At 29.3% G+C, this 24,870-nt stretch overlaps 2 protein-coding genes across 12 annotated transcripts; one reads left to right on the top strand and one right to left on the bottom strand.

The window, feature by feature from the left end:
• Nucleotides 1-91: 91 nt before the first annotated feature.
• Nucleotides 92-7,788, bottom strand: LOC132948468 (serine palmitoyltransferase 2-like). Of its 7 annotated transcripts, none has more exons than XM_061018929.1 (10): nucleotides 7,604-7,788; nucleotides 3,860-3,967; nucleotides 3,403-3,561; nucleotides 3,190-3,344; nucleotides 2,754-3,118; nucleotides 1,923-2,086; nucleotides 1,674-1,835; nucleotides 1,322-1,584; nucleotides 1,130-1,259; nucleotides 92-412 (listed from the first exon to the last, which is right to left on the bottom strand). In XM_061018929.1, exons 2-10 carry the CDS (start codon nucleotides 3,920-3,922, stop codon nucleotides 314-316), a joined length of 1,560 nt encoding a protein of 519 aa, XP_060874912.1. In that variant the 5' UTR covers nucleotides 3,923-3,967; nucleotides 7,604-7,788; the 3' UTR covers nucleotides 92-313. The 7 variants fall into 7 exon arrangements, with proteins under 7 accessions (XP_060874912.1, XP_060874918.1, XP_060874917.1 ...); XM_061018935.1 differs by having other exon boundaries at nucleotides 7,632-7,784; XM_061018934.1 differs by lacking the exon at nucleotides 7,604-7,788 and adding an exon at nucleotides 6,634-6,664.
• On the top strand, nucleotides 4,750-24,157 carry LOC132948469 (reticulon-1-A-like). 5 transcript variants are annotated; one of them, XM_061018936.1, is made up of 7 exons: nucleotides 4,750-5,612; nucleotides 10,274-10,339; nucleotides 10,766-10,801; nucleotides 21,305-21,512; nucleotides 21,582-21,790; nucleotides 21,857-21,962; nucleotides 23,298-24,157. In XM_061018936.1, the coding sequence occupies exons 1-7, from the start codon at nucleotides 5,027-5,029 to the stop codon at nucleotides 23,353-23,355; spliced, it is 1,269 nt and encodes a 422-aa protein (XP_060874919.1). In that variant the 5' UTR covers nucleotides 4,750-5,026; the 3' UTR covers nucleotides 23,356-24,157. The 5 variants fall into 5 exon arrangements, with proteins under 5 accessions (XP_060874919.1, XP_060874920.1, XP_060874924.1 ...); XM_061018941.1 differs by lacking the exon at nucleotides 4,750-5,612 and adding an exon at nucleotides 9,915-10,067 and having other exon boundaries at nucleotides 10,246-10,339; XM_061018937.1 differs by lacking the exon at nucleotides 10,274-10,339 and having other exon boundaries at nucleotides 4,751-5,612.
• The last annotated feature ends 713 nt before the right edge of the window (nucleotides 24,158-24,870 follow it).

Below are 24,870 nucleotides of genomic sequence, written 5' to 3'. Positions count from 1 at the left end.
GTAATAGAATATCAGTGTTATTGTAAGTTTCTTATAACATTATTGATTTAAATATCATATTTTTTTAAATTTTAAATCAGAATACAAATCATTTTTTATTTATTCTGCGTTAAAGTTAAACAAACATTATAAATGTTAATAAGCATTAGACACTATAATATCATGCTAAATCATGGTCACACAAGTCTTGTTCTTTGAGTATTATTAAAGTTTATTTATTAGTTGTATTAAATGTGAATATTCAAAAATTAAATGTACACAATACAAAATTAGTTAATTTTATGAAACAAAAATAAAAACAGTGGTATTTAAATTAATATGGGTTCTCGTATAATATTTCTTCGTTAGAAATTGGTTTTTTAGAATAACACAAACCCAGTTTATTCATTATTTTTTCCGTGGCAACCAGAACCTACAAATATAAAAAGTATAATTTAATAATAAATATATATTATAATACCTACATATTATATTAAATGTTAATTAGTAAATAGAGTGAAACTAAAATGTTTCATATTGTATTAAATTATACAAGTTACAAATATTATTTTAAGGTTTTTTTACACACTTTTTACAGAACTAACTACTAACAAAATATTTTAGTTAGTATATATATTTATAACTAATATTGTCAATTTATTTAGAACTTTGTTTGGCTTTAAATTAAATTATTAATTTGTAGCTTTTAATGACATGAATAATCATTTTTTTTTAAATATTTATAGTAATCGAAAATAATACATAAAAAATAAAGAAGTAAATACAACAATTATTGAAATATAAATTAAATCAGAATTCTTGTTTTAGGTATTATCTGAACTTGAAGACATAATCCTTTATTTTTGTTGTAAAGATTTCAACAAACTTCATTAAATAAAATAAAAGAAGATTTCAAAAAGATACCAAAAATACAAACATAACTGTAATATGCTCTGAAGACAAAAAATGTATCAAAATAAACATTCACACAAAATATCCAACATAAACCTTACATACGCTTTTTAAAATTCATAAAATTAATTTCTATCTAACTCTGCAAAAAGTACATACAAACTATGAAAAAATATGTAGTTGAATAAAAATCTGCCCTTTTAAAAGTATCCATAAATATCACACATAATATACTTACTTCATCAAGTTGTTCCTTTGACAAAGCAGCTGACATACAAAAACGAATTCTTCCTTCAAGTAATGGAGTAGCTGGAAAACCAACACCAACCGTAGCTATATTAAATTTATTGAACTCTCTAACTGTTGCCCTGAAACAAATAAGAATAATAGGACAGTTATTTATGAAAAATAATAGTACTATTATACTTACCCAACTTTAGATATCATATATACCAACATAGGAATAACAGGAGAGTTGTCATTTCCATATACTATACAACCCAAGGCCTTAAGTTTCCTTCGGAAATATTTGACATTACTTGCTAGTTGGATAATTCGTTTTCTACCCTCTTCTCCATGTTTTCTTCCCATTATCATTGACATAGATGTTATAATTACTTGAGCTACAGGTGGTGCCATAGATGTGGCATAACATGAAGCATGACTATTTACTCTCAAATAGTCAATTAAATCCTTTAATAGCCAACAGGGCAGTAATTAAAAGTTTATTTGAACATAAAACATGATTATATATTTTAATCAAAATTATATTTTATACATACTTTACTGCCAGCTATATACCCTCCAGCTGAACCAAATGATTTACTAAATGTGCCCATTAATATATCAACATCTTTTGGACAGCAGTTATAATAATCGAATATACCTCGGCCATTTGGTCCTAAGGCTCCAATACTATGAGCCTCGTCAATATATAAATAAACCTAAAATGTTTTGTTTCTTCTAATTGTTGCAAATAATAATGTAATATTATAATATGGTTAGTCATAATCAAGATAACTGATAAATACTTTGTATTTTTTTTTAATAGCAATTATATCTGGAAGGTTTGTAATTGATCCTTCCATGCTAAAAATGCCTTCAGTTACAATAAATATTTTTTCCCAAGGTTTTTGGGTTTTCGGTTGACCAGAAGCAATATTTTGTCTAATTAATTGTTCTAAATGTATTACATCTAAAAAAAATTAAAACAAAAATATTTATTATAATGTATAATATGGTTAATGGCTATAAATAGATTTTAAGAAGAAAAGTATGATTCTTGAAATGTATAAAAATGTTGTCATGTTTTATATTTGTCAACTTAGAACTATTTAAAGTCAGGCTTAAATTGAAACCAAATCAAAATATAAGTTTTGATCTAATTTATTAAATAAAATATTTTGATATTAAAATTATGAACTAGAGATATTACAAACCATAATATCTAAGGTCAAACCAAACTCGACCCGAACTTTTCTCTAAATAAACAGACCCAAACAGATCTGAACCTACACACTTTTAATCGAACCCGAACTGAACCGAACTCTTCAAATATTTAATCGAACTTGAACAGAACATTAAAAAGTCAAAATTGGATATTATTTTATTTAATATTTATTTATCTTTTAGCCACCATACCACAGAATTACTGACTAAAAATTTTAGATTAGTGATACCTAATAGAAACCTTATAGAACTGACTTATTTATTTTTATTTCTCTGGTTCAATTATTTGGAATTTCTTATTCGATTTTCAAATCGAACCAAACTCCCTGAGTTGGTTTGAAAATTGAACAGTTTATAACATCTCTATTATTAACTTAAATTATTTGTTTTATAAATATTTAATAAACCATTACCATTATGTTTATATACTACAGATGTGGCTCCTGACAGTCGTATCCCCAAAATAACAGACGCATGATTATATTCATCACTTAGTACTAAGCATTCAGAATTTATGATGGAAGGTAAATTCAGAGCATTAGTAGCAAATCCCATACCAAATACTATAGCATCATCAACGCCTAAGAATGCAGCTGTTAGTTGTTCGAGCTCTAAATGAAGATTGTTGGTTCCAAGTTCCTGACGTGAACTACTGACTGCCCAACCATATTTCTTTATTATGTCTTTAGTATCATCTGCACATGGACCTTCACTTTGAGCAAAACCTAAATAATTATATGAACCTAAATTTAGAAAAGTAGATTTTGTGTCCAGAAGCCTGCAATATGTTTAAATTTGTATTACTTAATTAAACAATAGTAGTAATAAATAATAATAAAATATTCTTACTCAAATGACCAACAACTGTCATGAGTTACTCTATCGATGATATCAATCTTTGCACCTGGTACTCCACAAACTACTCGATTAAAACAGTCTTTAACACGCCGAAATACATACCTCAAAAATATGCTATCAAATTTATTGTACAGTGGTGGATATCCCTAAATATATTATTGAATAGTAATTAATATGAAATATGTAAATTTATTAATTTTATACCTTGCGATTTTTTTCAGTAGCTACTTTGGGAGTAAAAACGATATGGTTTATCAATCCAATAAAAATCAAAAAATAAAATCCCAAACATGCCATTACTGATGTATATAAAGGTATTTTTTCATATGATTCTTCCATCTCAAGAATATCATGAGTTATTTTCTGAAATAAAAAAATTATATTACTAAAAATAGTGGATTAAATACTATTATAAAATAATGAGTTATAATAGCTAAGAAAGTATAAATTTTAATTTAAACATTTAATATAATTGTTTAATTATTTTTCATTATAAATGCTCACAAATAAAATAATGTGGTACTGTTTTACTATTCGATTATTCTTGTAACTTGTAAGTACCACTTTCCTAATTTATTTTAATTATTTTAATTTAAAAGGTTAAAATCAGAGTTAAAATAATTTTAAAATTGTACATAAACTTTACAAAGACTTGTATTACCTTTTTTAGAGATCCTTTTAACTTCGGATGATCTAGGTATGATTTATTTAGCACTGAGGGCATTATGTTTTACCGCTGAACTTTAATTTGATAGATTTTGAAATTTATCTAAAAACAAAATTATTAAAAATATTATATAATACATATAATATAAGTTTGTAGTCAGTACACACTATATAGATACGTACACTACAGATTATTCTGTATACTATAATATAGATTTATAAATTCTTATCCTAATTATCTTAAATTATTTTTTTATTAAGTGTTTATACTTTTAGTTTAAATCTTGTCTTATTCTGTGGTTTAATTATCATTTTTAAATTGATCACGTAAATCAAAATAAAATATGATTGTATAAACAATAGTCAATGATTTACCAGGTATTTTGAATAATAGCAAAAAAAAATTATAATAGGTATTCATCGTTCATAGTTCATGTCTCATCACTCTCGTAAGAACTAAGAATGAACAGTATTTATTTCTTATGTGGTAAATTCGTAACTTGTACTTTTTTTGAACTGTTTTAAGGACTGTGATAACATTACTATCAAATTCAAATAATAACGATTCGTTTCATGCAGGTTAACCGTAATGAAAAAGTCTAAACATATTTTGATCATGTGTGTAAATAATAATTAATGAAGAATAATACAGATCTTTATTGTTTGTGAACAATGGACTTGTAAATATGAAAAATTAGTATTTAGCCACTATTATTTAGTCGCCCAGTCGGTGGTTTAGTCATAATTTTCATATTATTCAAAATATATCATTAACGTAAAATTGTATTTTGTTTGTGGTCGGTGAAAAAATGGTAGACGGTTGTAATCCTGCATTGCAGTCTTCGACGAGGACTTCAAACTGCTTATTGATTGTCCACTACTCAGTTATCATATCAGCTGGTATGTCGCATAAACGTAGGTTCTAGAGGCAGTTTTTGATATTTTATATACCACATTTTACGAAATTTCTCTAGTCATTTACTCTTATTCGAGAAAACTGTGATCTTCACTTCTCGCAGAAAACGTATACCAAAAATCAAATACTCAGTATTAATTCATAGTTCCTTTGTAGATTTATCAATAATTCGCCTAAAGACTGCACACTATCCTATTATTTAAAAACCGGCTTTGCACTATACTATCTGACCACAATAATTATACGATGGAAAATCAGAAACTATTGGATTTAGAAACCAATTTAACAGAAAACGACCAGAAAACTATTTTTTCGGACACTGATGATGGAGCGTTGTCTGAAGGCTTAAAACACAATTATGAAAATGCCAATGTTGATGACCTTATCAATGTGCCAGAGAGTGTGGTTAATGCTGAAAAAATAGCATCGCTTGAAAACACCTTTGAGGTAATTGATCAGGAATCCAAAACAATTCATGATGTTCAGGAAGAAGCTGAAGATAACAACATATCTGATGAAGAAAAAGATAACTTATTTGAAAACGATCCAGTGTCTAATACAAAAATCGAGGATATTACAAATCTCCCAAAAATAGAAACTCCAAAAGCAGAAGAACCAGTAATTTCTGAAAAACTAGAATCTATGACTACAGATAATGCCAAAACAGTGATTATTCAAGAAAATGAACCTGTGAACACTGTACAATCCAAAGTAAAAATTTCAGAGACTCCAGAAGTTATTCCAAAAGAGTCCACTAAAAAAGATGCTGATGAAGGAGATGTATGTGACATAAAGATTGGACCTGATGAACTATTTTGTAGAATTGGACTAGGTAAGATTAATCAATTCTTATTTCTTATATAATATTTAAAGTGATCATTGATTACAGTTTTGTTGGTTTGGGATTTATTTTTTAATGATTAATTAACACTTGTATTGGTACTGCCGTTATAGAGGTAGATACTTGGGCCTTTTATATTCTCCCCCTAATGATAAAAATACCTAATTTTAATATTTTTCAATCACATAAGTTTAAAAGTTCATTTGGATTAAGTGAAGTTGTGCGTGATTAAAAAACCACACAGGGTTTATATGAAAATACCTAATTTTAATATTTTTCAATCACATAAGTTTAAAAGTTCATTTGGATTAAGTGAAGTTGTGCGTGATTAAAAAACCACACAGGGTTTATATGAAAATACTATACATTTCAATTAGCTATAAGCCTATAGGCTCTAACTTTAAAACTAAGTCCAACCGCCAAATTAGGACTTCATCATAGTTTGTATCATACTTAACTACATAGGTAAACACAAAAAGGGGGTCCGGTAAAAAAAAAAAACAGAAAAGTTCCAACATTGGTTTTCTTCGAGATTTAATAGATAACTAATAAATGAAAATATGTAATATTGGAATGAATGCAGTTTACTTCCCAAGAAATTTTTGAAAATTTTTTTTCAACATTTGTGTTGTTGCATGCTTAACAATAATTTAAGTGCCATTATGGTACTTAACAAAAGTCTATCAAATTTTCTTTGGAAGTTATAATCAAAAAATTTCAAAATCTTGTTTTTAAATTTTTAAATACAATAGCTAAAATAATTTTTTTTCATGAATGTGAGTTTTTTAATTTCTAATATTTTAGCTGTATCAGAAATTGTACTTACTTTTTGCTATAGAACTAGTATTTGTATTTGTATCTTACTATTTAAGACTTATTTTTTTGGAGGGGTGGAAGGATAAAATATGTTTTATAGAAAGAAAAACTTTTTGCAAAGACAATCAACTTTTGAGCATAACCATTAAATTACAAATAATAGGTATAACTATCAACATGAAAAAATTATACATACTATATACATAGTGATGACTATTGACTGTTATGAATTTAGTTTCCATACTGTCTAAACTGTTATATCGATTATGTCTATGTAGAATTAGTAATTGTAATTATCATATATTATTGATACAAAATACAAATATACAATATCTGATAACTTACTGTAGATATGATATTCTTACTTGTATTATTAAAAATATAATGATTGTCAACTGGAAATATAACCTTGAATTTTGTAGAATATCTCAACACTGACCTTATAACCAACGATCTTTTGATCTCTATTCTATTATAATGAGTCACTAAATCATAAATCATAATGCCCCTCAAATGACACAGGCATTTATTATAATTTGTTTATTACTAACACTACTCTATTGTAGTTTATTATAATAGTAAAAACATATTAATGTTATACCATTTATACACATTTAAATATAATATTTTGTATAATTTAACTTATTTGGTTTTTCTAATATTAATATGGAAAATTCATTGCTATTGAATAGGATTTTTCAAGTCTTGTCAAGTTTTTTAACCTACTTAAATCTTTTATATACCTATGAGCAATACAATTTTAGAACTTCAACACCTATATTATTTTATAACATTTAGTTTATACATTTCAGAATAACTTCTATCAACATCATATTATATTATATTAGTCATTATTCCGACTTTTGAATAAATATGATATTAAATCAATATTTGGGTATATGTTATTTTATATTGATTTTTACACTTTAGATTTTATTTTAAAATGTCATAAATAGGTTAATATATAATTATATAATTTAGGTTAGATTGTATACCAATAGGTGAAAATAACCAATATAATATAAATTTAATACAATTATACTGATCACTAAATCATTAGGTAGGTAGGTTATTTTATTTGTTAATTACATATAACTTCTTACTAAGTTATTATTATTTTTTATTACATTTTAACTCAAGTATAAATATATTATTAAATTACTTACTGAATTATGAAAATGTTTAATTTTTTACCTAATTAAGATAAAAAGTACGGTTTTCCAAACAAAATCACTTATCCCGAACACATATAAAATAAAACGTGGTCAATTCTATAACTAAAATACAAAAGACCACTAGACACTAGTCGACAAATATATTAAGTATAGGTATTGTATAGCATAAAATCATTGAATGATGTTACCATTAATTAATATTTTGAATACTAAAATGGTTGCATAAGGGCATTATTAATATTTGACATCTAGTGTTTTACGAATCAGCAAGTACTTAATAGTCATTAGTGTATTACTAATTACTAATTCAGTAATAATGTATTTTTTTTATTCTATATATACGTAACTTTTTTTGTAAACATTAATATTAATGATATTATAATATTATCCTAATTCAATAATATTGTTATTTACATAAATAAAAAAAATTATTTTTTTTAGTATTAAATATTAAGTTTTAATGCCTACTTAATTAATATTTGTATTAGTAACTAGTTTGATTAAATTCAATCCCTATTACAATTTATAATATATTATATATTATTAATTTATAAATCCCTATTATTTATTTTTAATATTTTACTATAAATTCATGATCCGTCTAGCCACAATTTCAAAATGCTCATAACTTGCTTAAAAATTAAAATAGTTATCCAAAAATTACTAGTAAGTGTCCTGGTTAATATTTTTACCCATTGGCGTAAATAGGAAGGGCTTTGGGGAGCTAAGCCCCCCAACTTTAATTTTAGCCCCTCCTGTCATAATTCCTATACTCCCACCAACGGTAGCTAAATGTACAAATATTAATAAAATATCATTTAAATTTTTTGTATAAAAAATGTGTAGTTCTTACTACATACTACATGTTGTCAATAAAGTAAACACAAAAATAGTCTTTACCCAGAACAATTGACTCAGGGTTTTATTTTTGTAACATTAATATATAAATGGTGATACGATTAACGACTAACGAGTGATCGTATGACGATTGTTGCGCCTTCCGACCACTATAGGGTCTTATGCTAAAAACTGAATCAGATTCTTATTATTTTATTGAAATATCATTTATCATCATCCTTTGATTTTCTTAAGTACAACTGTTGTCTGATGGTTTGTATTCTGGTCAACGTCGTTATATTATAATAACAAATTAGTCAAATTTTATGTTTTTAAATGAAACTGAATTAAAATCAAAAATATTGGTTTGATAATCAATGATTAATTATTTAATTGTATTATTATTTCACTATCACCAGGGTGATTTAAAACGCCTAAGGACTAAGGAGTATTGTTCCAAATTTATATAAAATGCTACATTTATCACTTTCTGTTCCAACAAGTTCCATCTACTTAAAGAAGAACATTTTCAACAATGCATCGGATAGTCAATAGATACTTATATAAGGGCAACTATGTATTACGAAATCGATTTTCCAAGGTAGTAAGATGTCTATTATAGCTATTAAACATTTTTTTTTTTTTTTAAATACTAATACCGATCATTTAGTGAGCAGAGGCTTCTACTGTAATGACTAGTGTATTATTATTATAATGTTAACCATATCAGCCATAATGTCATATCAATTCTTTAACTTTCACGAAGTTAGATATTTTCCGCCCTAAAGTGAACATAATTAATATTGCTACTCTTTACCAATATTTGTTAAATTTTGCCGCCTTCAATTCCTTAAAAATTGTATGCCGCATACAAGCAGTCGAATGACTTGCTTGTGCCCTAGCGACGGACCTGTTCCCTAATATTATAAGAAAATTAAAAACTTGAATTTGTACATAACTAAAATAACATATTTAATAATTTAATGTTTACCTCCTCGTTCCACTTTTTATGATAAGTATTATACACTCACTTCAATAATAAAATAAAATATTAATTTCATTTATAAACAATTAATGTAACGTGTTTGTGGGGTTAATTTACTTATTATTAAAATGTTAGGGCTGAAGCCTCCCCCCCATAATTTTAAGGTCTAGTTATACCTATGTTCTTACCTTTAAATTTATTAATAAGTCAATACTCAATTCACTTTTGTGTTCAGAGTAAAATAGATTAGGTAACATTTAGTATGTCGTGCAGTGCACTTGTGGGTTTGTAAGACGGAAACAACCATATTATTAACTATTTAACTAGTTAATACGTCTATGGAAACAACACATCATGCGGTTATCGGTATAACGTCCTTCCTTTTAATTTTCTGTTGACATTTTTGTTTATTTTTATCCATGAACTTCCAATGTGGCAGAATATTATCGGTTTTGTATTAGCTATTAATAATAATTATCCTGCCCAACGCGAATTCATATTGTTCCAGTATTGGATATTTATTATTTACCTGTGAGACCGCCGACCGGTACTATCTACGAGTTACGATTTAGTTACGAAGCGGGAACGCGTGCATTGCGATCATTATTCATTGTCGCTTGCTTGAAGACTGAAGTATGCTGTTGTTTACTGTTTAAAAATTAGTTTGTAATAAACGTAGACTATGAACATTTGACTTACATAATTATAAAAACCATAACTAGTACTATTATTTATGCTAAGTTAATTTTTTAATAACCTATACTTTTAGTTTTCTGTGCATAAAGTGTGTGACTAAATTTATAATTGATAGATTTTTATTGTTACAAATATGAATTCAGAAAACGAAGATAATATCGACGTATCAGTTCCTGTAAACAACTTTCTGAGTATAATGATTTGGCCTAGTGAGTGATATAATTTATGTAATTAATTTATTTTATTTTATTGAAATTATTATTTTAACTATTTAAGTTATTTTTGAAAAAAATAAAACTAATTTTAGAATGTCACAAATTAATTTTGTACATTGGATGAATATCAATGTGTTGTGTAATTTGTAGTACTACAATAGTAGGTTGGTCATAATAAAAATACGTACAGCCAGTATTATAGGTATTATAAATTGGATCAAATAACTTGTTTACGGGTAATTGTATACAGTATACTAGCTATATTGCCTTTTCTAGTTATGAGAATACTTGAAGTTGTTACTAAACACGTGTTAATACAACAATTTGTTCTCTGTAATGGGCTACAAAATTTCTAAATGTTTGAAAAAGTATAAAATAAATATATTGTTGAATTAAACTATTTTTTTTTTTTGTTTACAGATAAATGGTTTAATCCCGAGAAATTACCACCAAAAGGTATGTTCTATTATTAATATATTTTAGGGTTATTTATTATAAATTGTTCACAGGTTTTAATCAACGGTATTATGTACCGGGACTCCTCAGGTCCTGGTTATACTTAATAATTAATATTATTATTACTATAGTTATTTTCGACTTTCCGAGACATAATTAGTTTTATTAAATTAGTATAAATTAATGTATCCAGGGTTAATGCTATTTATGTTTATTTAAAATTAACCATGATGATAAGCGTAAACCTAACAAGTAAATAGTAATGTAATGGAAACAATTTGGAATTTCTTGAGTCGGGACTTATAAATAAAAAATATAAGGAAATCCTCTTCAAAGTCTGATGATTTCCACACTAGTCAGCCCCCTCCTCTTGTAATTTAATGTTGGTTTTTTTTATTTATCATACTGTAAAATGTACTAAACAATTTAAATTATTATTCTAAAGTACGTAACTAAATTTATTTATAAGAGGATTACAGATTGTAAATATTCCTTATTTAAGAAAAAAAAAACCTTTTCGGTTTAAAATAAAACTACATAAACCCCAGGGACGCCCACAGACCAAAATTAAATTGTTACTAACACTGCTAGGATACACCTATAAGCTATAATACTATATGGTCATATGGGAAGTTCATCTGGTGTTTATGAAAATATAAAATTATTATTATAAGATTGAAATACATTTAATCAGAAATCATCTAATAATATTTATGTTTGATAATTTCTAAAACTTAATAAATATTTAATTTTAAAAAAGTTACTGAAGATGATTATTACTGTCTACTTGTATTTGTAAAATATAATATAGTCAATCATTGAGTGATCGGTTTTTTTAAACTTTCGTCAAGTACTCTGTAGTATTCTACTTTTAATTCGTGTCTTAAACACTATTTATTTATGTACATTGTACCTATATAATAATTATTTTTTTGTCGTTACATGGCATAAATACATAATTCTTAATTTATCTTCACTGTACATTCTGACGATTATTATTATTATTAATAGTAATAATAATACAAAAATCTATAAAGTTCAAGTATTATTTGTAGTGAAATAAAAGTTCTTAGATAGTGCATTCGCACCACCAGGTTAGGTTAGGTCCTGGTGTCCCCGAATCCTGGATAAACTCAATCTAATTTTTATAATAAATGTTACATAGATAATAGATTTATAGATGGTAAATTCTATAGTAAGTAAAACTATAATACTAGTATCATCTTGCATTTCAGAAATATGAGTTATTATTTTTCATCTTATTTTAAAGTCGTTTTCTGTATATTATGTAATTGTGCAGTGAACCTCAATTTCACAACAGTTTCCAAGAATTTGTTTAATTTTGGCCATTTATCAATTTATACATTTCTTAAAGTACTATTTTATTATTATTTTCCCAAGCATCGTAACACAAATCTAAATTTATTATCGACCTATTAAAACCATCATTACGTATATATCGTACAAAAGCATGGTATCCGAAATTTGCTGCCTGGGAAGTACGGTTTCTCGTTTTTTTTTTTTTAAATGTATTTGTCTTGGCGTGGTCCTCTAAATTTCCACTATCCTAGATTAATCGAGCTTTGAGGATTGTTTAAAAGTAGTACGAATCCTTCCAAATATTGAAATATTGAATGCCGAATTTATTTATTACCAACATTTCAGATCTTCGTTTACCAGCCGGCAGTCATTGAAATTATGCCGTAACGCAGTCACGAGGTTAGGTTAGGCTTTCGATTGATGTGAAAATTCGTAGGTAACCTTGTCATTGCTGCAAACCGATAGCTGATGTGCGGTACCCGTGTCGAGTGTACGGTCACGCCAAGTGGATAATGTAATATTATATATATTACAATAAAATGTACGCGACACACGCTCGTCTATCGGAATATTATAATAATAATATATTATAGCAGCGAGCCTGCAGTAGCGGGATACCTCCAATGGGGTATAATAGGCCACCGACTACATGAGCTGCAGCTGCTTCTATTGTCGGCGGTGCCGCCCCTCCCCTCTCACCGAATGCCGCGCCAGATATTTTGTCGACGGGTCGTCAGCTGGTCTTTTTCTTTTTTTCGCCTCTTCCCGCCGCACCGCCACTCGGCGCCGTATCCTGCGGTGGGCTCCCTTGTCCTATTGATCGCGTTTGCCGCCAATAACGCTGTATTATTATTATTACTATCGTAGTACACCGAGTGCAGGCAAGTCTTCTCTCCGCCGTTTGGTTTTTATTGCGCCGCAAACCTCAATAATATTATAGCGCAGCGAGTTTCTGTATTATTATTACTATTATCATCATCGTCATCATCAGTCATCGTCATTATTCCTCGTGTTTGTTCGCCCGTTCGTTTTCTGCCGCCGTCGTCGTGGTCGCAACTGCCGCCGCCGTCATTCATTGTTTCGGCCAACTACTGCAACAGTCGTCGCCGTCCGTCTATTACGTGCAGTGCCCGGTCTTTGTGATAAAAAAAAAATCGCTCGTTTTCTAGCTTAACGGTATAATTAGATCGCGAGCCGTAAAAATAGATTCGTCGTCGTCGTCGTAGGTACGCAAAAACGATTTGTGCGCCCCCGGATATGTGTCGCCAACACTAGAGCGACGACTTCACGGCGAAAACTGCGATTGTAACAGTTTTTTTATTCCGCGAAACGTATTAATTCGTCGTCCGGGCGCGTTTTCATTATCAATAAATCATTTTTTTGAAAATAAATTCACGATGGGTTCCAAGAGGGAGAAACGTAAGTACTCGTTGTTGTAACGCACGCGCGCGCGCGTATGTAATTGAAGACGCGATGACGCGCTCCTCCAGTTAGCGAGCGAAAAAACCGTTTAGTTATTTTTTCCTTCTCTAATCGGTAGGCGTTAGTTTTTGATTTTATTATGTATATCACATGGTCGAGAGGGAGTAGCTCGTTGTTATATTTTTAAACCTTTTTATTTTCATGCGAATGCAAGAAATTTGTTTTAAAAGGAGTTTAAATTGTCTTTTTATCGCGTTATTTTAACTCGAGTTGTCGAGTGTTCATCGCTGAATCTCATTGCAATTGATAAAAATCTAAATCATTATGGTTGTCGCTATTTCGCTAAATACTACTAACAGTATTCTATTATACTGTTATTATAGTAATTTATTTTTGTTCATCATAATTATATAACCTTCGGATTCATTGCCTGTCCAAACGCAATTAATGGAAGTAATTTGGTTTGCATCGATTTGAATAGTTATATTTGCACAAATTACCGTGCGAATCATATGAAATATGTACCTATTGATTAGTTTATTTTTTAACATGTTCGTTCATCGTTATTACATAATTAATCAAGCTTAAATTATTCCGTTTATTAATATTTGTTTACAATATTACCTACGTATAATAAATAATAATATCATTCGTCAATATTCATTTATAATAATATTATATACACGGCTTCGAAATATCCGAAAATAAAAATTACTCGAAGAATAATGTTGTTTGGCTAATCCACGTTGTTTTCTTGTTATGTCATTACAAACTCACAACATAATAAGTACACAATGCCAGTAGATTATAAAGATTACGATGTTTTATTTTTTTTAAAACTATATTTCAAATTATAAATTACAAGCATTATCTAGTTCAAATGTATACATAACCTTAAATAATACCACACGTTTAGAAATAATGATTACGTTTCAAACTTACTGTTACGGAGTCTGGACCCGTTGCATTAAATATGTCTTATATAATATAATTATGTATGTGATTGACTTAAAAAAAACCAATTTATATTAATAAATAAACGTATTAAAGAAATACGATGAATGACCGTAATAAATGATACGCCAATTAGTTTCATAATGATTCATACATGATAATATATTTTAATATTTAATATATGATAATATAAGGTTCAACAATCAACAGGTGTGTTTTTATAGACTTTTTGATCATAGCTAACGTAATCGAAGAGTATAATGGTGATAAATATTAGAAAATATAATATGTGGCTGAGTGGCCGCAGTGACAGTCACGTAGTGACCCTTAATGGTAAAGTCCTAACATTGATTGTTTTCGTAGTACCTCAGTTCATGAATACAATATTTATTTTTATCTTAATTTTTTTCAAGTCATTTATGAACGAACAATCTTTTTCTTAGTTCTTACTAGTTGCGACTTACATCGTTCAACCGCTAACCATTCCAACATCTGGGATCGTATCTCCCCACCCACTTGTCATGCTCGCTGTGGTTACGCAACAGCATAATATTATAATATTATTATAACTAAAATATTTTTCTAGTTGCGTCTTAAGATGGACGTGTATTTACGAGTTACTTAAGACTAACGGTCCAACTGATAGTTATAACTTATAAATTAGGTACATTGTAGATTACTAGACTAGTCAATTCAATAAAATATTAATGGAAATTATAACAGCTATTCGAATTCGAAATTGTGATTAGTGTCTGTCGTCTGGCCAATATTAACGGTTTGTTTATACCCAGGAGTGTTGTATATTTTGTTACATAGAGTGCGCCAAATATATCGGATTTTAATATTTTATCATTCAAGAGGGCGCTACTCTGCTACGTTCTCCCCGGGGGTTCTCACTGTCTTACAAACGCATAACATAGCAAATTGTGCTCTTGGCAGATCACGTTTAGCTCTTTTAGTTTTAAAAATTGGAGTGAATTGACCTCTTATACAATTTAGAAGTAAGGATATTATTTAGTAAACCTCAGGGTTTTTTTATATTTTAAAGCAAGTTATGAGTATTTTAAAATTCTTTTCGCATTTTAAAATAACCATAACATGCTTTAAAATTCAAATTAAAAAAAAAACTTATGAGGTTCACTGAATAATAATCTTACCTTTAAATTTTATAAGAGGTGAATTCACTCTAATTTTTAAACCAACAGAGCTAAACATGATCTGAGCCCTGAGGGAACAATTTGCTATGTTATGTGTTTCTGCAAATGAATGCACTTATAAGTTAATATCAGAGGCTATAGTATTTTATTTACCATGTTCTCAATGAAAGCTAATTATTTTATTAAACATACCTATTATATTAGGTTATATTATTTAGTTAAAAATTTATTTCTTTAAGAAGCATGAATTATTAACTAATGCTTTTAAAAATAAATGACGTTTTTATATGGTTTTAAGCATTTTATCATTATAAGTGGAATACAATAAATGTTAAATATATATCCTGATCTTAGTAAAGCCCTGTCACATGGTCGGGTACACATCGTTTAGACAATATCACTGACATTTGATTGTGTTACTTCTTATAATGAGGTGAAATCAGAAACAATATAAGCGATATCGATATATTATAAAATATATTGGTATCATGTCAATTGACAGTATGGAATTAACTAACATTTATGGTTCTACGTTAAGGATCAGAAAAACGAATATTGGCTAATGCCAATATCAATATAATGCCTGTATTATATTATACTGACTTATGTCAGCGCACTATTTGTCTTCTTCTTTCTCTGACCCATGCGCAACATACCAAATTTACATACGCAGAATGTAATTACTTTTAGTATTAGAGTGAATTTGTTTATTATCAAACTTTAGTTAAGTTAAGAACATTACCTGTGTTACTAAATTGGCTATTTTAGAAATTTTAATTTTTATGTAAATTGTGCTTGTAAATTATTACAATTTAAAAACGCTTACAGATGTAGATTACGTTCTTACTACTTAAAGTTTGATTACGTAAATTCTCTTTTAATATTAATAGTAACGACACGTCAACACATATAAAATATCGTGTTATAAAATACATTTCAGTCAGGTCACAGGTAATGTTTGATGCTTCGATGAGCTAGATTTGGTTGCCATTATTAATTTTAGATTGACTCATTCCAGAGGGTGACCCTAATTTCTATTTTTAACAATATTTCTAAATGTGTGTGTTTATATTATATATACATGCTAAGATGTTTATTCCATGGCCGTAATTTCTGTGATGAAATATTAACAAACTTAAATTTTCATATTTTATTATAAAAATTACTATATATAGGTATTTAATAATACTTTAAACTTATTTTATCATGGTTTTTAGATCATCATGCACTACTATTTTTGTTATATTCCTCGTATTATTTTGGCCTTGAGTAATATTTATTATTTACCTAGTATACCTCAAGTTATGTTTGTTTATTAACATTAAGTACTTAAAAGTTCAAAAGGCACTTATTTTGGGTTATCTAGTAGAAATTCGTGTTCCATCGATTACTTTATAAATTAAATCTCCTAGTTTAAGAGGCCGTGGTACCCGCATGTGTTGTCTCCGTCTTACAAGTGCGTAACATTGCAAATTGTACGCTCAGCCGATCACGTTTAGCTCTGTTAGTTTAAGCATTAGAGTGAATTGACCTCTTTTAAATTTAAAGGTAAGATTATTATCTAGGCAACATCATAGGCTTTTGTTATATTATTTATAGTATATTTACAGACAATTTACAATTTTAAAATACTCTTAGCTCGCTTTAAAATTAAAATATAATAAAAATCCTCAGAGATTGCCTGGATAATAATCAAACTTTTATATTTTATGAGAGGTCAAATTCACTCTAATTTTTACACCATCAGAGCTAAACGTGATCTGCCGGGTGTAAAATTGTCTATGTTACGCTCTTGTAAGACGGAGACAGCACATGCGGGTACAACGTCCTCTTAAGTACAATATTGAAGAATCAATGTCTTAATGTGGAATGATATTATTAAGAGACTATGCTGGTCCAGTTTACCCACAGTTATTTTCTTGATAAACTGTAAATCAATCAAGTCTTTACCGTGTGCACAACGATGCTCAAATAGCGTAAATCATGACAAGGTTCGGGGTTGAAGCGGTCACGTGTCGGCGGTGTACGATGTATATTATGCTAATAAATAACAATAAAACAATTCGGTTCAATGTCAAATGTTTTATCTACAAAACTACTGTTGAGTGCTTATCGTTTTAATAATTTAATCCTATTATACGAACGCGGCCGTAAACATTACGTGACAATTATGTCGCCTTTTTTTCGTCGTAGGTACTTGAAAATTGTATTCGATTCAAACGTGTCGCGACCGATTTAAATTCCAATCAGTTATTACGCGTCGTTTGGCGAAGACCGAACTGCATTGTCGTCGCCGTAGTCTAATAAACACCTGCGTGTTTAAAAATCACTCGCCGGCCTGTAAATAGTAAATGACAATATTATATTTTATTGTCGAGGTATCGGCGGCGGGTGTTGATGATGACGGCGGATGTCGGTCGTACTCGGACGCGTGTACCACGTACTGGTGTTGGTCGACGTCGTGGCGTATTCGACACGCACATGTGGAACCTGCCGTCGTCGCGGCGGCGGCGGCGGTGGTGGTTATTGTTGTACATACGACGACGTAGGTGGGACGATGGAGCTGCGGCGGCGGTGCACACTGCACAGCTGTCACGGACATTGTTGTGGTGGGAGGGGGGAAGGGGGTTGCTGCAACGTGGAATCCGCCGTCTTGACGTTGTTGCCGCCACTGTGGTGCGTGTCTGCCGTGCTGTGCTGGGCCTCCGACAAAGATCATCCGTCGTCCTCCGTGTACAGTGTGTGTTGGTTCAGACGTGTGCTCGCATTAGTGTGTTCGGTGTCTTGCCAGCAATCAGTGTCGTGTAATATCATAATACCGACAGTTGGCTGTTGTAGACTTGGTGTCTTCGTCCGTATTTCGCTCTCATCACACCGTTCCTCTTCCGCCGCCGACGCAACGCCGTAACGCAATGGCGCCCAAGAAGTACAACAACAGCCGGTCCAACAGCAGCTACATGGCGCCCGCCGTCGCGTTACCCGAGAGGGGACCAGGTATGTGTCCGGTTGACGGTGTCTGAGGGACGTGCGTGACGCTCGCACATGGATAATCGTGGATAATGGTGCGGACGGGCCCGAACGCTCTTTTCGGTTTTCAGGAATCGTACTATCGGGTGTCATATTACAAACTCTGCGGCGCCGACGAAACGTGGAAAATATTCTATTCTTTTTGTCAGGTCCCGTGTACCGGATTTTTTTTTTTCATTTCGGAAACGTGGCCGTTTCGATTTGTCGAACAAGTCCGTTGCGCTCCCCTCTGGCTTTCTTCCCCCTCCGACCATCCGAAGAAACGAGTTCGCTCGAGGTTTACATGGTTGGCGTTTTTGGATCGGCGATTTTTAGCTTTTACAGTTAAGCGGGTAATTGCTCGACCGAAACGCCGTCGTCTCTCCCGTCCGTGGTTGGTAGTGGTGGTACCTAGGTGGTGGTGGTGGTGGTGGTGGTGGTGATGTGGAACCGACGAATTTTGTCGACGTCTGCGCGGATCCAGGCCGACCCGTCCAAACGGAAACCACATTCCCAACACCAACCCGGTCCCATGTCGACCTTTTCGGATTTAACAGTTTTGTAAAATTTGGGTCGGTAGGCGACGAGTATCGTTATTTATTTCGTATTTACACACGTCGAAAATACGTTTTAATATTCGTTTAGATCTAGGTTTGATGTCTCAAGTATAAAATAATTACATTGCCTATCGATTTTTAACCGGTTTATGCTAGGGTGTCTTCTATAGACTATGTACCTGCTGACGGTAATTAATCCATTAAAAAAATGTTAAGATAACATATACACTTTAATGTTGTTATTTACCTTAGGGACTGAATGATCGTGTTATTGTTTGAGGTCAAAAGCAATAATCGATCTGTTAGATTCTGAGTGGAGCGATAAATGTGTTGATTTCACAATGATGTGTGTATTTTTTAATGTATAAATAGTTGTAAAATTAATGCTTTGATTTTCAACTTTGTGGTTGGTTTCTGATAGAAAATTGAATCTAGTTGGCACTTTTAAGAGGTCAAAATTAAAAAAATACAGTATGTCGGGACAAACAAAAAAACTTGAGAGAGACGGGAATTTTTACGCAAAACCATTTTTCGACTAGAAATGAAATTAATAACTAGAAACGAAATGAATTACCGTAGATACTTGAAATTTTCACCAAATGTTTATATTAGCATTTTCTGTACATGATAATATTTTCAAAATATTTTGACTCTTGAGTTATTTATGGAGATTTGAAATTTTTGATTTAATTTTTTCTTTAAATGTCTATGCTAACGTTTTTACTCGGTCAAAAAGTTTTAATACTTAGTTAAAACAAAGTTCCCCATAAGTTGTTCATATTATATCAAAAATACATAGTCACGGTATTTTTTTTATAAACGTTTAAACTTAAAACTGACAAATCTTGAAAATTTAAAAATTATTTTATGTTAGAAATTCATAGAAATTTTTCTTTTTATATTTATGGCCAGTTTCACAGCCAAGTTACGGTGGTACGCGTATGATAGCACTCGCTGCTGGGAAACTGGCTTAAGATTTGAAAATTGAATACATGGTTCTCATAAGTAGTTCATATTGCAACCAAAAAATATATAAACATAGATTCTGTTAAATAATATGTGAAGTTCAAATTTGATCGTAATTAGATATTTAAATGAAGAATATTAATACATAGCATATTTTGTAGTAATTTAAAAGTATTTTTCATGGGTACTTGAAACTTTTAAAATATACCTATTAATATATTTTATATACACAATAGCATTTTCAAATGTAATGTTTTCAGCAATAATGTAATAAAATATACTCAAATATATAGACTGACAGACCATCTTTGCCCAGAATCATTTTTTGTATGAAGTAAATAGTAATTTATCATTGAATTCAAATTTAACACTTCCATTACAGGAACCTAATCGACACTTAGTGTAAAACAGAACTTTACAAACTTGCCCACATTTTTTTTTTAATTTGAAGTATTATTGATAATTTTAAATGTTGTTCTTAATTTTATTACTTAAATATTGTGTATAATATAGTATGAAAGCATTGGTAGGTACACTGGGACCGAAGGACCGTAGGATAAAAGTGATGGCATTCAGTGCTCAGGTATTACTAAACATTTGTGTGTTATGGCTAAGTGCGTCCTATGAACTATTGAATAATGATGATTAAAAGCACTTATGTGTGCCTATGTTTAATTTGTTATCGGAATATAAAGTGAGTTTTTTTCTTAAATTCTATTTTTTGAATATATTATGCATTTTGAAGAATTGAAATTGATTTCCAAATAAACATAAACACTAATGTTTATACAGTAGGTAGGGGGTGTCAGTGTGTCACAACTCACAAATGACTAATGGAAATTTATTGACTGAAACAAATTAAACAATGTACATATTTTACATACTTAACCCCTATACAGAACCTCTGTTAATATGTGAATATTATTAAAATATATCTATATTTTTATATTTTATAAATAATCATATAGTTAGTCACTATATTTGAGTGAGACTATATAGTAATATATATATATATATAATATATATTATATCAATAAAGTGAAAGAGTTCAAACTATTATAAACTATTACTACTATACATAATAATAATATACTAATTGTTTATTTTGTATTTGTTTACAGTTGAAGCTTTGGTATATTGGAGAGATCCCATATCATCAGGCATTGTATTTGGCGCTACGTTAGTTGTACTGCTGTCATTTGCGTATATGTCACTGATTAGCGTAGTCGCTTATTTGGCCATGTTCATTCAATCTGGATGCATTCTTTTACGTCTGTACAAAACCGCCCTACAGACAGTCAATAAAACTAATGAAAGTCATCCATTCCAGTAAGTGGAAATACCGATCTATAATAATTTTGGTCAATTGTATTATATTTATTTGTTTGTACTTAATAGAGAATATCTTGACTTGGACATCAGGCTACCACAGGAAAAAGCCGAAGAAGTGAGCAAATTAGCTGTTGTACATGTTAATGCCGTCTTGGTTGAACTTCGCCGCTTGTTACTTGCTGAAGACTTGGTCGACTCGGCCAAATTTTTTGGTATTCTCTGGGTGTTGACATATGTTGGCGCTTTGTTCAACGGCCTTACACTCATAATTATTGGTACTTGCAGTTGTTTTTTTTTTTTTTTTATCTATAAATTATTTAATTTAATTTTTTTTTTCTCAGGATTTGTTGCTTTGTTCACATTACCCAAAGTCTATGAGAACAATAAGACTCAAATCGATCAAAATATTGAAGTAGTTAGAAGCAAGATTGCTGAATTGACTAACAAGTGGGTTTTATTATTATTATATGCATCACAATATTATGTATAAAGCACTTCAGAAGACTACACGTGTAGTTATTGTATCTGTTTCAGAAACACATAATTCAGCAAAGCCTATTTAGTTTTGTTAATTTTAATATTAGTGTATTAACAAGTATTTTATCAAGGACATTATCTATGTTCTTTTGTCAGTTTTTATTAATGTATTAATTTTAAAACAAATAATAAGCATTTTCAGGGATGTATGGGTAAATAATGTCTTGTGTATACACTATATTTATTAAAACATATCTTAAACAATTTTTTCTCTCACCACTCATAACAAAATTTATCTCAACTATTTTTTTTAATACTAATAGGCACAATTTTTTATAAGCATTTAAAGTTGAAATTATGGCAAAATTTATCAAATTTTAAATTAAAAAAAGTATAAAATATTTAGCTTTATAGCTAAGAATTGAAAATTTAAAACTAAGTTCCGTGTCAACAGGTAAATAAATTACTTTATTCATAAAAATATCATCAAATATACGCCATAAATCGTAATATTATAGCCTGACTGACCGTCTTCACTTTGAATCGTTTTTCTTATGCAATGATATTATATCATTAAATTCAAATTTTACACCATCCATTACAGACTATAGTGATCCAATTGTAACCTACGTTAAGCAGTCAGCAGAGCAACATCTACTTGCCCACCTTTTTTTTTTTTTGATCACCCCCTGTTAAAATCTTCTGAATCCGTGCCTGTAAATAGTACTATCAACAACAGCCACAACAATTATATTGTACCCAATTATACCATGGTCTTAGGTTATACACGCGAGTATACCGTATGCAACCTGATAAGTAATATTCAATCCTACAATACTATTTTTATTTTTACACAAAAATATAAAAGCCAAATTATATCTTCAAAAACAATTAAAAGTAAAATAATATACCCTTTTCCATTTACCACCATATACTCAACATTTACCCATCGTATACTTATAAAATACATATTTTTTTCAAGTATACTTAGTAAATATTGTTATGAGTATACGCTCTAAAACACTCCTGAGCATTTTTAAATTGTAATATTTTACATAATTTTAACAATTAATTTAATATTAATATATCGGGGGGGATACCCTGCAAAAAAAAAACTGACAAAAGAATAAAGACGTAATATTCTTGAGTTAAAAGTTGATAATTGGCCAACACTTAATAAAATGTATTCTGTTGGTTCATACATTAATTGATTTATATATTTTTTAGTCAACAAATACACGTGTAGGCACAATTTTAATAGCAGTAATATATTGTATTTTAATTATTATAATAATTTTGTTTCAGAGTTCGAGCTGCTATTCCAATTGGAAAAAAGAATCCAGAGACAAAAAAGAAGGAATAAACTCCCTTATTTTTTTCGTATTAAAGTCCATCAATATTCTTGTGGTCGATGATTACAATTTTAGGCCAACATTTTTTTTTTTTTTTTTAATATATATTTATATATATTTAGACCATGTCGTCCCAGTAAAATTAAACATTTATACTATTATTAAAATACTCATTGCTCCCGTTTTTAAATTATTTAAATTGTATCACGGGAAAATATGTGTAGATTGTCTTTCGACATTACTATTTCACCATATAATGTAATCGTGTAAAGGTTTGTGAGTTATTTCATTTTTTATTTTCAGCCTGGTTCAGCTTTCGCTCATTTTATTATTCTGCCCTCCTCAAATTTTACCTTCATTTTTATTCCTCTAGCTATATTATAATATAGCGAAGCAAGCTAGCTTAACTTTTAAACAACGCTATTTGTTTGTTTATACTTATAATATATTTACTCTGTTGAGAATGTGTTAAAGTTTTTTTTTCTTTCTTTTTTTTTTATAGATTTTGTTTTAGTTTCCTATTTCTATATATAAATTAAATAGGTAAGTTTAACAATTATTTTATAACTCAAACGGTTAATATTGAATGTAGCTATACATAATATATATATATATCATTAAATATGTAAACATTTTTACATTTTATTGTTACAAGCTATAAGCATACACTGTCATTTTTTTCTTTAAGACAAAATAGTTATAACAGCTGTTCACTTTTATAACATTAATTATATAAACAGGCAATACCATTGAATCATCAATCAATGCAATATACTAATGGTTATTATTATTATACTTTTTTTTTCAATGAAATTGTATGTATTTTATTATTTCAAATCCTATTGACTAATATTATAGTAATGGTGTTGAGTGCATTGTTTTTCCATTATAAAAATCATGTGGGGAAACTGCGATTTCAAAATGTTAGTGTATTTGGTATTTACATTATAATATAAGCAAGGTTCATTCATTAATAATTTATGATATACCTACAATTATTGTGTGTGTGTAACAGGTATAGTACCAGAATAAATTATTCTGTGTTAGTACTAAGATTCCATTTATTGGTTGTACATTGGTGTACATGTCAAAAAAATAATAAGATTTATTTTATAAAACAGCAAAATAAATGTGCGCTACCATTATTTTAAATGGAAAAAAATGCTAAGTAATTTAGAAAATAATTAATTTGATCCTAACTATATAAAAATAGGTCTCAGTTAAAGTGGGATAGTTATATATGAAATTAATTATAGTAAAAATTGTAGTAAAATCAAACCAAAAATAATATGTTCCTCATATCATCCAAAAAAGTACTTATCAAGTTTTAGATGACAATAAGTACCGCGTAAAAATTTTCAAGTCTTGAAATTTACAGATGTATTATGATGTAAATACTAAATACTTTGAGTATGTATATGGGATTATGAGAATCTGAAAAGGTTTTTTTGAAACACAAAAATGATAATACAGGTGCATGATAAAGCATAATTATTGAAGACAATAAATCTTATCAATAACGAGTA

Source organism: Metopolophium dirhodum, chromosome 7, assembly GCF_019925205.1.
Source record: "Metopolophium dirhodum isolate CAU chromosome 7, ASM1992520v1, whole genome shotgun sequence".
In the NCBI taxonomy this organism is placed as follows: Eukaryota; Metazoa; Arthropoda; class Insecta; order Hemiptera; family Aphididae; genus Metopolophium; species Metopolophium dirhodum.
Note: the sequence above shows the minus strand (reverse complement) of the source record. Positions and strands in the feature narration are given on the sequence as shown.